The 13,244-nt window shown below is 51.7% G+C and overlaps 6 protein-coding genes across 6 annotated transcripts; 4 read left to right on the plus strand and 2 right to left on the minus strand.

Moving 5' to 3' along the window:
- Window positions 1-1,057: 1,057 nt before the first annotated feature.
- On the plus strand, window positions 1,058-1,647 carry HTZ1 (histone H2A.Z; the record flags this gene model as incomplete). Its single annotated transcript, XM_049359742.1, has 3 exons — window positions 1,058-1,076; window positions 1,135-1,217; window positions 1,318-1,647. The coding sequence occupies 3 exons, from the start codon at window positions 1,058-1,060 to the stop codon at window positions 1,645-1,647; spliced, it is 432 nt and encodes a 143-aa protein (XP_049205841.1).
- A 1,915-nt stretch (window positions 1,648-3,562) lies between these two features.
- VRG4 (GDP-mannose transporter into the lumen of the Golgi) lies at window positions 3,563-4,866 on the minus strand (the record flags this gene model as incomplete). The annotated part of the gene is made up of 4 exons (XM_049359743.1): window positions 3,563-4,002; window positions 4,055-4,438; window positions 4,488-4,575; window positions 4,624-4,866. 4 exons carry the CDS (start codon window positions 4,864-4,866, stop codon window positions 3,563-3,565), a joined length of 1,155 nt encoding a protein of 384 aa, XP_049205842.1.
- A 543-nt stretch (window positions 4,867-5,409) lies between these two features.
- Window positions 5,410-6,083, plus strand: J4E79_010913 (uncharacterized protein; the record flags this gene model as incomplete). The annotated part of the gene is made up of 2 exons (XM_049359744.1): window positions 5,410-5,721; window positions 5,769-6,083. The coding sequence occupies 2 exons, from the start codon at window positions 5,410-5,412 to the stop codon at window positions 6,081-6,083; spliced, it is 627 nt and encodes a 208-aa protein (XP_049205843.1).
- Window positions 6,084-6,751: 668 nt separating this feature from the next.
- Window positions 6,752-7,401, plus strand: ADI1 (1,2-dihydroxy-3-keto-5-methylthiopentene dioxygenase; the record flags this gene model as incomplete). Its single annotated transcript, XM_049359745.1, has 3 exons — window positions 6,752-6,781; window positions 6,832-7,203; window positions 7,264-7,401. 3 exons carry the CDS (start codon window positions 6,752-6,754, stop codon window positions 7,399-7,401), a joined length of 540 nt encoding a protein of 179 aa, XP_049205844.1.
- Window positions 7,402-8,060: 659 nt separating this feature from the next.
- J4E79_010915 (uncharacterized protein) lies at window positions 8,061-9,302 on the plus strand (the record flags this gene model as incomplete). Its single annotated transcript, XM_049359746.1, has 1 exon — window positions 8,061-9,302. One exon carries the CDS (start codon window positions 8,061-8,063, stop codon window positions 9,300-9,302), a length of 1,242 nt encoding a protein of 413 aa, XP_049205845.1.
- A 496-nt stretch (window positions 9,303-9,798) lies between these two features.
- Window positions 9,799-13,097, minus strand: J4E79_010916 (uncharacterized protein; the record flags this gene model as incomplete). The annotated part of the gene is made up of 4 exons (XM_049359747.1): window positions 9,799-11,208; window positions 11,265-11,680; window positions 11,785-12,303; window positions 12,854-13,097. The coding sequence occupies 4 exons, from the start codon at window positions 13,095-13,097 to the stop codon at window positions 9,799-9,801; spliced, it is 2,589 nt and encodes an 862-aa protein (XP_049205846.1).
- Between the last annotated feature and the right edge of the window lie 147 nt (window positions 13,098-13,244).

Raw genomic sequence — 13,244 nt, forward strand, 5'->3', positions numbered from 1 at the left:
GACTCAGACCTACAGCCTTCGCGCGGAGGTGGGCTGAGATTTCATATCGCTTCCAACCTTGGAAGCCATACGTACAAGCGATGAGCTTATATTCCCATCAAACTTACCATCAGTACTGACGAGCAGCCACTGGGTAGTGATCTGGCTTATGATACCTCCACTGTAAGTAATTCCCCCGTCTTGTCTTCTCAACCGTCATCTTCTCCGTCTTCACTCTTGCTACGTCACTGTCTCCCAATCCTGTCTGCAATACCACTTGCTGCCAGTCGACCGAGCCCGTATCGCCTGACAGATCACCCTTTTCAAGTATTCGAGCGAATCGTGTACACTCTTGTCAGGTCGTTGGATGGTTATCTCAGAGCCGTAATCGATCACTGCCGCCCCTCATCGCGCCGTGCTTCCTAATCACACTTCAGGTTCTCCAACATTTTACTGACCATTATCACAGATTCAATATCTTCTGGGTAGTTCTTCAGATCTGGAATAATCCTATGTACTGTCACTTCCAGATCTTGTGGTCGAAAAGCCGCCGCTTTGCCTGAGCGCACGACCATTGACTAGGCGGCCAAGAACGGTAGTATGTTCAATTTCCATCATGTCTTACTCTTAGGTTCAAGCATCAGTCACTCAGACATCATACTCGGCAACTATTCCTCGGCACCCTCGTTGGGTGGCAACGACACAGCTACGTCTGGTGCACCCGCCCCCACCACCTTACCGTCCAGCATTCCATGAGGCATCGAAAATGCGACAAAATCATTAGATCAGAGTAACTAGTATCTCACAGTATTACCGACGATCTTCATGCATGCCGTCGCACGGTCGGGGACTGGAATGGTGCCTTACCTTGTACATGCCAAGTGGAGCCTTCCCGATTGGTACAAGAACGTAACCTTGTCACAACAGTAGAACCTCTTCCCAGCAAGACCTGACCACATTCACCCCACCTCTCGCCAAACACCACCACCTCGAATCCGCTTCGAACCCCCGGCATCACGGTCGCGCATCTTTATTGATTCCATCGACACCGACATTTAGCCCAAATAAATCACCCGAGATGGCTGGCGGTGGTAAAGGTACGCGCTGACTTTGCGTCGCGCTCCGAAGGGCCTCGAGAGCTAACAGGATGCGCAGGAAAGACAGGTGGCAAGACAGGAGGAAAGGGCGATGCGCAAGTCAAGACTCCCAAGTCGCACTCCGCCAAAGCCGGCCTTCAAGTGAGTAGCTGCCCAATACGCGTCATCACCATTGCACCCCGCGCAATGCTTCGCGTGCAGCACAAAGAAACCACGCGCTAACGTGCCATCTTCACTACAGTTCCCTTGCGGTCGCATAAAGCGCCATCTCCGAAACCTCACGCGACAGAAGACGCGCATCGGCGCCAAAGCCAGCATCTACCTGACCGCCGTTCTCGAATACTTGACCGCCGAAGTTCTCGAACTCGCAGGCAACGCTGCCAAGGACTTGAAGGTCAAGCGCATCACGCCACGCCATCTCCAGCTCGCCATCAGAGGTGACGAGGAACTCGACACACTCATCCGCGCTACCATTGCTTTCGGAGGTGTCTTGCCGCACATCAACCGCGCATTGCTACTCAAGGTGGAGCAAAAGAAGAAGGGCGGTGCCGCAAAGGCTGGCGAGGTATAGGTGGCTGGTTCTCTGGGCAGTACGCGCACGCGCCATCATCGTGGCAAGACGGACCATTTCGCAAGCCAACTATGGCCTAACAAGCGGTCAAACGTCTGTCACATGTATGGATAAGCACGCTCTTTGTTTGGCTTTACTACACATTCTGCCGTCCTCTTGACGGGGACAGCTCATCTTTCTGCTGAAGTACAGGATGTTAGGATACGGTGTTAACTCTCTTTAGTCAGGCGCGAGAGGATCGGTGTTGAGGTCATGGATTTCATTTGTCCTTTGCGGTATGTAGCAACACTCAATTGATGCCAGTGAGCGACAAGAAAAGCCCATCGCATTCTCCGATCGAACGGTACACGATGTGCATCCAAGACGCGTTGGTGCATATCGCATAGCTACGTCCTCTGGTTCAACAGAAGCGAAAGCGCAATGCTCAAACGCGCATAGCACGTGTGTATGTGTGTTGAATTGATGCTCAGACACGCGCTGTGGTGTTTGCGGATTCGGCTTGCGCGACAATCACGAGTATCTCGATTCCGAGTTTGGTCACACGAATGTATACTCCCGTCTCTCAAACCACACATGACGCGAAAGGAAGCTGTATGCTTGCAAGCCAACTACAGGGTATACCAATGTCAGCATAACATTTCTCCCATTAAAACATTCAATCTTTCTTCATCTCCAAACTATCACTATCTATCATTCACCATCCCTCCAACAACTACCCATCGTCAACATGTTTGGATCTCCCTTCAGCCGCGACTACTCTCGCCGCACCCCCATGCCCTCTGCATACGTCTACCCAAGCTATGCAGCCCCAAACCAGACTGCTTACCACCCTCAACATACATACGACGCGCCTCGCCAGCACCGCCATACGCCGCGTCAACATCCCCAACCACAGTACCGCTCCCCACCCCCTCAACATCACCGCCGTCTCCCTCGCCGCCCCTCACACTACTCCGACATCTCGCCCAGCCCCTCCGAACATGACACCCCAGACGAAATACGCCCATACTACATGATGCCATCCGGCGACCCCCACGCAAATATCCCACCCCAGTTTCGCCCAGGGAGAAACCAAGGCCAACCTCCTCCTTCCCCCTCCCCACCACCCCCCTCAACAAACACAACCTCATTATTCCGCCCTTTCCACGCCAAAGTCACGCCCAGGGCGGCGCAGAAATTGGGTAAAGACGAGATACTCATCTTACCGCCCTTGCTTACGCGTCTGCGCGTGCAGATGAGAAGTAGGGATGGGAATGAAACCCTAAGGGTGAATGTAGCAGGAGATATGCCGTTTCGCGATGTTGTTGAGCAGCTTTTGCCGGAGTCGAATTGGAGTGACGGGACTATGGTGTATGTCAAGATGAGGGGCGCGTGGCTGGAAGCCGGTTGCGTTCTTGTTAGTCAGATTATGGAGCAAGGGAGGTTTGTGTTGAATGAGAGGGGGGAGGTGGATGTTAAGATTGAGATTGGGGGTGGAGGGAGAGTACGAGATGTGTAACAACAACAGTTTGTTTCCGGTTGAAATGACCTTGGATGAAGAAAGAACAACACGCAATGATTAAGGACAACTCGAAAATATAAAAGGTAGTTGAACAAAATGCTAGTACATCCATTCGCTCCACATACTCCACCACCCCAGCCGGACCGCAGGATCCGCACTGCTTCGATCCGAAAACGCCAAACATCGTTCTAAGACTCTGAATAGTATGGGTAAGATGCTCCAAGGCATGAGAGGTACAAAAAAGTTGACCTTGAGAAAGAGAACCTCCCTAGGGACCCAAAGGCGAAGTGAAAAAAAGGGACATTCGTTCGTATACAATACAATGCGACAATGCCATGGAGAAACACAGGAACGAGAGTCATTTGCCTTCATGCCCGTTGTTGTCGTTGAAAAATTTGGCCTACGACTACTCTCCTATGACTTCAGGCTGTCCTGCATGCTGCGGCTGCTAGCGCTGAGCGGGATGTTGGTTGTAGGAAGGACGGTCTTGGGCTTGCTGTTTTGGCGGACCTTGGCAAGGGCGTAAACGAGACCACTGACGAAGCCGACGAAGATGGCGGAGCAGCTGCCGAAGGTGACGGGCGCATCGAAGAATACGAGACCGCTGAGCGCGATGGGCAGCTTGTTCAGAGCACCGACCATGGAGTAGGTTGTCGAAGAGGTGACACGGACGGCCCAGGCGGATGTGTAGGAGATGAAGACTGTGGAAAGACCGGAGATGATCATGACCATGATGACGGTGTTGCGCTGTTCGACGGGGAAGTTCTTTGCGACGTTGGCGGAGGACCAGTCTTCGACGAGGATGGAGGCGACGAGCAGGATCGGGATGGTGAGGAGGTTGTTGTAGTACATGGCTGTTCGAAATTAGCAATTGCTCCATTTGGTTTCGGTGTTGGATAAACTTACTGTCAAAGTCCTTGAAGTTGGTGAGCTTGATGCGCTTGCGCATGCACAGAACATAGGTTGCCGAGCAAAAGCAGTTGAACATCATCCAGAGGTATCCGGCGTGCAGAGTCGACATGGCCTCAGTGGTCTTCTCTGCAGCGTGACCCATGCTCGACAAAGCGTGCTGGATGTCTGCCCAGGCCGCAATGACGGAACTGAGGACCATCAGTCCGAAAGAGAAGAGCGCCATTGGTGTAACTGCACCGCCGAACCAGAGCACCTCTCCGTATGCGATCAGGATGATGGTCAAGTTCTTGAAGATGGTGTAGACGGGAATCGAAAGGTACTTGAGCGCCCAGGTACTGGTGTAGATCATGCCGATGAGGAGGACGGAGATGGGGAACCCTGACGATGTTAGCATGTTGCCGTATGGTCGATGGTAGATTGGACCTACACTTCTTTGCCTCGTCGCTGTTAAAGTCGCGGTAGTTGATGATACCAAGGGCTTTACATATCGAAATGGCTGCTACACAGACGACAGACTGCAATGCGTTAGAATGGCGGTCTGTAGCATTCTGGGACGATCATACCTGTACGCAGAGTAGGAAAAAGTTGAGGTTGAAGTCGACGCCAGAAAGGACGTATTTGTTCGTTACGGTCATCATAATAGAAGATCCACAGTATGCCAGAACCGCAGCAATTGGGTTCTCTGTGATGGCTACACCTCCCGCGCGGCTTGAGCCCGCGGATCGAGTAGGCGGCGACGCCGCGCGGAACTCCTTGCCGGAGGGCATATCGACCCTGTAGTCGTCGCTCTTCTTGTCGTCGGACATGGTGGTGGAGAGGGGGTCTATACGCTCGCGTGTGGAGAGTTGTGGTATGCGGCAGCGAGACGGGAATGTCCGGGGAGAGGACAGGTGTGTGGCGGCGGGTGTGCGACGTGGAAGGAGGGGCGGTCGAGTGAAGAAGAAAAGACAGGAGTGTGGGACCAGAAGGAAGGAGACGGGCGTCGCAAGAGAGATGCGCAGGGACGCGAAGTGGGTGGGTCTCAGCGCTGCCTCTCCCCTGGCCTGGAGTTGCTCTGCTGTTGGTAGTGGTAATTTCACACGCCGCTAGGCCGCCTTCGAATACGAGCAACTTCCTGTCAGCACCACCCTGCCGCCTTTACGAGCTGTGTTCTATTTTTCACTGCTAGCCCTCACTGCAGCGCGTAGCGTAAGCTCTAGACGGTCAGGCCAATTCACGCACGCTACCGAGCAGCGTATGTAAACGCGCGTTGTTCGTTCCGGCAGCCTATCGCCACGTGACTTTCCTTATCGAGTCCTGTACTCTTTCCCCTGATCCTTCGACAAGCCACCCCAGACAAAACCAGAAAAATGTCCGCCTTAGATCCCAAAGTCGCCTCCCTCGTTGATCGTGCTGCGCGCGACGACGACTCAGACGAAGATGCGCTTATTGCGTCTCTGGAAGACGACGAGGAATTAGATGCTTTCCGCGAGCAACGACTCCAGCAATTACATCACGAGTATGACAAGGCACGGCGGCTGAAAGAGAACGAGCATGGCAGATACACAGAAATCAAGGACGAGAAGGCGTTGATGGATATCACCACAAGCACGCAATTGTGTGTTGTTCACTTTTTCAAGCCCGACTTCAACCGGTGTCGTATCATGGACACACATCTCGAGGTAAGAACGAACACTGCTACAAAAGGCATTGTCTAACAACGATCCAGTCACTTGCATTATCTCACTACGAGGCCCGCTTCCTCAAGATCAACGTGGAGAACTGCCCTTTCCTAGTCACACGCCTAGGAGTCCAAGTTCTGCCCTGCGTCATTGCTTTCATCGATGGTATCGGAGCTGATCGCATTATTGGCTTTGAGGGACTCGGCCACACTGAGCAAAGCTTCACCACTCGCGATCTGGAGGCGCGTTTGATTCGTGCCAACGTTCTTGCGAGAAACAAGGTCAACGAAGAGGATGAGAGGCGGAGATTGCAGAACGCCAGGGCTCAGCAGCAAGAAGACGAGGATCTGGACTGGGACTGATAATCCCCGCATGTTAGCTCGGCTGAAGTGTAAGCGACGCCGAATACCTGGAAGAGGCATTGAGCTGAGATGACGGGGATGCGCGTGGAAGCACGAAGATTGTATGTATGCTTGCAAAGCTGCAATAATCTGGCAGTGCAGCAGGCGCGTCGTCAATTGCTTGGAATGCTCAACATGCAAACGAACTACTTGGAAGAGAAGGATTGTGTCCAAACGAACTGCGTATGCCCAGCTAGCACGAGAATCAAAACGCTGCGAGACATCATTCGTTCAATCAATCAGACCGATAGCGCAAGGAGCATCTGTTCGCTTTCTGGTGCGATGTGTTATTGATCTGTTGCGAAAAGGCGTGCTGTACTATGCCTCTCACAAGAGCCGTAGCAATTTTGAAAGATGAGTCTACATGTACAAACAGCACTACGAGTACGAATTCATCGCCAGCAGCTAACTCTACAGGTTCCATGCTTGTGGCGGTTGTGGTGAATGTCGCGCTCAGGCGGTTGACTAGCTTACCCCCGCTGGGTAATCCCGATGACGCCATTCGCCACGTGCTTTTGGGCATGTCAAATTATTTCCTTCATACCCAACGGCAAAGTCAACCTCCACAACACGTTGCTGTGATACCTTACTCGCGAAACCTACAGCCAAAAGATACTATATACTGCAAAATGAAGGCATACTGGTTTGACAACCTCCCTGTAAGTGTTCGATTTGCAGTCTCCACATCCACATGGCCTAACCTCCACAGGGCGACCAACGCCAACCCCATGACTCCGGCCGCTCAGTCGACCCAGACTACCTAGAAAAGCTCGGTGTCATCTACCACAGCGTACCGGAAGTCTCGGGCGTGGAACCTATTGCTACATCGCGTAACTACAAGAACCGGGATGAGATCATCGTCAGCCCAGAAAAGATGGGCGACATCTACGAAGAAAAGGTCAAGTCATTCTTCTCCGAGCACCTACACGAAGATGAGGAGATCCGTTACATCCTTGATGGCGCGGGCTACTTTGATGTCAGGAGCGAGGGCGATGACTGGGTGCGGATCTGGCTTGAGAAGGGTGATTTGATTATTCTGCCGCCGGGGATTTACCATCGGTTCACTACTGATGAGCAGAATGTGAGTGAATTAGAAAATTCGGAAAACATGGAAGTTGATAGTGCTAACATGCGTTTTCAGTACATCAAGGCTATGCGACTGTTCAAGGAGGACCCGAAGTGGACGCCGCTGAACAGGGGGAAGGAGACGGACGAGAACCAGTACCGGAAGCAGTACTTGACAGAGTACTTGAAGGCTAAGCAGGGAGTTACAGCTTAGACTTTAGCTGCTTGCGAACCTGATATTCATTCTCCAGTATTGACAACATGATATCTAGACATTCTTTTCAACCTTGTTCAACCACGCCCTGGTGAGCGCTTACTTTTCCCTCAAGTCTGTTGAGCCCCCATAGTCTCACTCTCACCTCGATTTCGTTCAGCTACGCCGTCGTGGGCCCCGGTAGTCTCTCTCACCTCGATTTCGTTCAGCTACGCCATCGTGAAGATTTAAATCGCTCTCAAGTCTATTGAACCACGCGAGTTCTCTCTGACTTCGATTTTGCCTCCATGTCTCTGTCCAATCATCGCGACAGCTTTCCGATCGATGAAAATAGCATTGTTTCACCGACTGCTGCCGATTGTTACAGCGACGCGCGACCGCCTAAAGTGAAGGTGAAACCGAGTCAGGCCCGTCAATACAACTTGACTCTACAATGGTATTGTCTCAATGCGCCGGACCCCCGCCTTGTGCACAGGTTCACTTATACGCCTCTTCACCTTCTTATTGTTGTGCGCTCCGCAGCTCGAGTCGTTCTTAGCCGCGCCATGTACACCACCTAGCTTAACCTGTACACCATCCATATTTTCAACATCGCACAAGCCAACTGTCTGGCACATCGCAAAATACATACCCGCTATAACACACATCGTCTCGCCAAGATGCCAAAAACATCTAATGGTCAGCACCTCTACATCACAGGCATGAGGAATCTTCAAGAGCTAGCGTACGAATATGAGGATGAGGATGAAAAGCCTATCGTTCGGGAGACTCGTCCCAAGACTTCATTTCAAAATATTATGGCTCAGGCTAGGACCTGTCGCGATATGGTCACGGAAGACAGGAAGAGGTCAAACACAGCAGAAGGGAAAAGATCAGAAGGATCAGATGTACGGGCGGATACTCCAAGGTCACGGATGCAGGCCAGTATACCTGGTGCGATCGGATCGAGTCGTGCTCAGAAGGCCCCACGAGAGAACGACCAGTACCACCCGGAGGACCCCCTCCTCGAGCGCCATCCATTCGCAGTCAATAATACCAACCATCTGCAATCCAAACGGGACCAATACTCTTCAGTACCATTGTGTAAACACTTGGAGTTATTTCTAGACTGGAACATGGACGACCCCGACAATCGAAAAGGCTCATGGATTCTGAACATTGAAAAATACGAGGAGCCCTCACCTTGGGCAGAGCATCAACATTGCGCTGGCGTAGATGTCACTAAGATGGCTGATGCCTTGGCGATGAGGATAATCAAGAAATTCACTCGACTAGACAATGAGCGAGTGAGCCGAGACTTCGACCGCGGAATATCGTGTCGACGACCTCCGGCGAAGCAGCGCTTGACACGCGAGCTATGCAACATGTACTCTCAGATTCACCGTGGCAAGGAGAGCAAGTTTGTCGATGAAAAAGAAGCGCTTCGCGAGAGCCTTAATGCGGCTGAGCGGCGCAGAGAGCTGGCTGAGAAATCGTTGCTGCGAGCTCAGAAGCCCCGTCAAAGCAGCGGCGCCGCAAAGCCTGTCAACAACGATGTATCGGAAGGTCGCAACAAGTCTTCTTCAGCTTCAGTCTCAGGCTCATCTCCTTCTACAAGGAAGCGTAAAACCCCGAAGCAGATTGCAGAAGAGAAGGTAGCTCGGAACCGGAAGCGCAAGGGGTTGAGCGAGATTGCTAGAATTTCCCCTGAGCCTGTCGACCGTTTCAAGCCGACCACGGTAGATGAACGAGACGCCCGATTGACTGGTGTTGCTCAGCAGGTTCGACATGGACGCGCACAGCTCGTAGTTCAGAAGCGGAAGTTGAGTGAAACGGAGGATGATACACCGTCTCATGTCTTGCCTTCTTCACGACTGATTAAGAAGGCAAAGAAGAACAGCGTTACGAAAGAAGTTGTATAGGCTAAGAAAGGAGAAGACGATAGGCTGGATGATCTGTCTGAGGAGTAAGAAAGTACAGGCTGCTGGATATCGGGGGTTTATTCGAACTTGAGGCTACAAGTAGAATGGGATAGTTCGCGACGAACCATCGTGTCGCTTTCAGGGTATCATGCCATTGTACGCCGTAGCTATCTGAGAGTCATATGAGGCAGCAGTTGACTTATCCAGACGCTTTCGTATTCATCTAGCCCGTCTATACCATTTCCTTCTTCAGGACGTGACATCAACATCTGCGTGTTTGGCTCAAGTAGAGCCTTGCTAGTGTCGCTATGTTGCCAATGACGTTTCCTCAGCGTCTTGTGTAAGAACAATGACATAATAGGTCAACGAGATCGCAGTTTGACTCGAGAAGCTTTGCATTTCGGGTGCAGAAATGACACGATAGGCTTAAACATCTCCTGGTTTCATTGATCACATCCACACACAGTGTCACCGCCCGCCTACGCCTTGTCCTATATCAAATAAGCTTAAATACACGAAGCTCGCTCTGTTGGTCCTCGATATCATCCCAGCCAAGATGCATATAGCTGCAATCATCATAGCCAAATCCCACTCTCTTGAACGTACCCTCGACCTTGAGAGTGATACCATCAACTTCCCAAGTACTCGGCCCTCCCTCATCTTCTGGGCCAGCTATTTTTTCCAGAAACAAGCCCTGGCAACGCAACATTGGATTGTCGCCGAACACTTGCGGGATGCCTACTAAAGGCGCGAAATGTGTGACGCGGGACAACACGGTTGTGTCCGTCGGGTCGTCTGGTATCATGTCGATGACTGCGGGGCCGATGGCATCAGAGGATGCATAGCGTTCGGGGATGAGGAAAGGGTTATACGAGCCCAACTCCATTTCATCTTCGTGACCTGATAACGGTGACCGGACCGGGAGGCAAAAGCCAAGGAGCGTCAACTCACACTTGCCCGCTCCAAATACCTCTGTCTCAGAGCTATCAGGCTCCTTGTGCTTCCAGTTCACGACTCGTGTGTAAGTTACGACTTCCGGATCAAAGATAAACTCATAGTACATGATATTTCCAATAGTCGTCGTCCAGGACCAAGATGGCGCCATCTTCCTCAGTGTAGCAACTGCCTCTGAGTCGCCAGGCTGCTTCCGATGGGGACGAAGCCACAACAGCCACTTTTCTAGCTGCAATTTCCAGAGCCCGAAGAGGTAATCTTCCTCCGGGAACTTGTCAGGTATGGCTTGCTGCAACGCTCCCACTACGCCTTGTATTGCGGCTAAGCGATCAGTCCATTTGGTCAGTCTTTTTTCCGAGTACCGCTTTACAATCTCGGCCCATAGTTTCGAATGGTTGAAATTGGGTTGGTCGGTCGCGCGGGAGTCTTCTACACGGAGTAGTTGACCAAGAGTACGCACGTTGAAGAAATGGTCGTCTTCGCCGATATATCGAACGGCGTTTTCATTTGCCTCCTTCCGACACTCGCATCTCTCGTGCTGGCTACACTGCCAGGCTAGTTCAGATGGTGTAGCATATAGTATTCTGCGCGCTAGGAAGCTCTCTTGAAACACCCATGCGCGGGTAGCGAGGGGCGTGAGAAGTTCGTCGATGTCGACATCTTCTATATTGGGGCGCGACGAATGATGTGCTGGGTTGCTCCAGTATTGTTCCTCTCGCTCGCGAATGGAGAGTTGAACTGTACGAGACGTGCCGTCTGGCATGTGAAAGGGTACCTCAATACGTTTGAGGGGTGCATTCGCGGCAGGGCTGAGGGACAGAAATCCTTCCTGGACGCTGGATGCACTCTGTGCTGAGATGACCAGCTCGGCTCCTGGGTAGATGGACTTCATGCGTGGAATTTGGTCCGTCCAGTCTTGTATATCATCTTGTACTATGCATAGCGCATCAATCTGTTGTATGAGGTCAGCTTCTGGGATAGATACAGTTCATGCATTGGTTGCTTTACCCATAGGTATCGCAAGCCAAAAGCCTTGCACACGTGGATGGCATCGGCGAGGGTGCGAGGGAGTGTCGAAATATCGATGCCTTGCATATGGGTCTCGAGATTACTTTTCAGCGTCTTGAGGGAGCCGGTCGTGCCCCATGCGTAACTGAGACAAGCATAACCTTCCTGCTGTTGTGCTGAGGCTGATGCAATCGATGCGCTATCCACAAGGCGGATAGGATCAGTTGCGAGATCGAGGACACGACGTGGCCATTCACCCTTGTCTGGTGCACACAGCGAATGATCAGCCTTGCATTGCTCGAACCAGCTGCGCGCTTGACTCAAACGATCTTCGAGATTGCTTAATAGCTCTCGGTACTTGTCGTTTTCACTATTGCGTATACCGAGCCATGGAATAGCAGAGTCTTCTCCAGCATCTGTTAGGCTGTTAGCCTCATTTTCAAACACTCCCTCATTCCTCATTCCTTTAAAGGTGACTTAGGCTGATAGAAAGAAGCTTGACTAGCTGTAAAGAACTTACCAACCGGAGTGTAGATCTGGTAATCATTCGGCCTGTTATCAACATACTTCCGGCCAAACAGCACCCCACCGCCATATGATTCACCCTCCTGCTTGCAGGCCACATTTAAGACATTCTGGGGGTCAAAAAGGTGCCAATGGTCAACCGCCTCTTTGCGCCTAATATCGATAGTCGTGAATTCCGGCCGTCGAATATCGGTGACGGCATCAAGAGCCTGCAAGATGATTGAACATCCCTGACATTCGCCAGCAGAAACAAGGAAGTCTGCCGTTGGCGTGCTGGTTTCCACGCCGTTGGCGAAATGGTGGCATATGATGCATGATGGGGTTTCCTGGTCTCCTCCGTTTGTGGGAGGCTGTTTTGTGTCGTTTGTGTCGGATTCGACGCGGTATCGCTCATCAGGAGAAGCTTGGAGATGATCCGAGATCACACCCGCACGCGCCGGCGATGATGCAGCCCGAGATTCCTCTACCCCTCGGGCAAAAGCTTCTACCATGTGCTCTATGAGCTCAGACCAGTCTGACGTCATCGTCACTTGCCCAAGATGCTAACGAATCGAGTCGCCTGCGATAGCACCTGATCGTTGCAGTAGTACCGACCTATTTTACAGAAATCGGGAAAGATAGAACTCTTGTATGTTTTAAGGCACGTCGCTTTCGTAAACGCATGCCTCAGCTGACTTGGCAATCCTTCCAAGGTCCTAAAGCATGCTTCAGCCGCACAGAATTAGGCAGGTTCGAACAGCGAAGGGCCGAAACCTCAACATACTTACCGCAAAGATCAGCCGATTCTAGGCTTCCGTATGGAGAACACAAAGTCCCAGGGCTTGCATCCATATGCATCCGCTTCAAGATTCACAGACAATGCAGGCGATTCACAAAGACAAATCCAAACTTATGAACATCGCATACGTAAATTGCACACCAAGACATATCCAAAAAGTTCATGATTTATAGGGATTTCATCTAAAGCCATCCAAACCCAACAATACACCCGCCCAAAACCCTCAAATGGTATATCCAAAACGCCAATCCCTATCCCCTTCAATCCCCTTCAATCCCCTAGCAACCTCCACCACCACCACCGCCTCCATCACCTCCTCCACTTCCACCACCGCCGCCATCTCCACCGCTGCAACCTCCACCATCTCCTCCACTAAAGAAGCCACCTCCGCCTCCGTATCCTGCTGTGTATGCGTATGCGCCTCCCGTGTCGCTACCACCGCCGTAATGCCGCTTGTTGCGCTTCGAGACCTTTGTTTGCCGCATCGGGGGCGGGTATTCGGAGGGTGATTTGGACATTCCGCAGCCCATTTTGGTGAGTGTTGGTTTGTGTTGGTTTGTGTTGTCGGTGGGAAGGTTTGTAGATTGCGGGATGTGAATATGTGATCGTATGACTTTGTCAAGCGTGGCCTTGGGTGGTGTTGATATCCAAAGGTATGTGTGTTCGAAGCTAAGTGA

This window comes from Alternaria viburni (genome assembly GCF_023758015.1).
Source record: "Alternaria viburni strain BMP 2772 chromosome Unknown scaffold_34, whole genome shotgun sequence".
Taxonomy (NCBI): Eukaryota; Fungi; Ascomycota; class Dothideomycetes; order Pleosporales; family Pleosporaceae; genus Alternaria; species Alternaria viburni.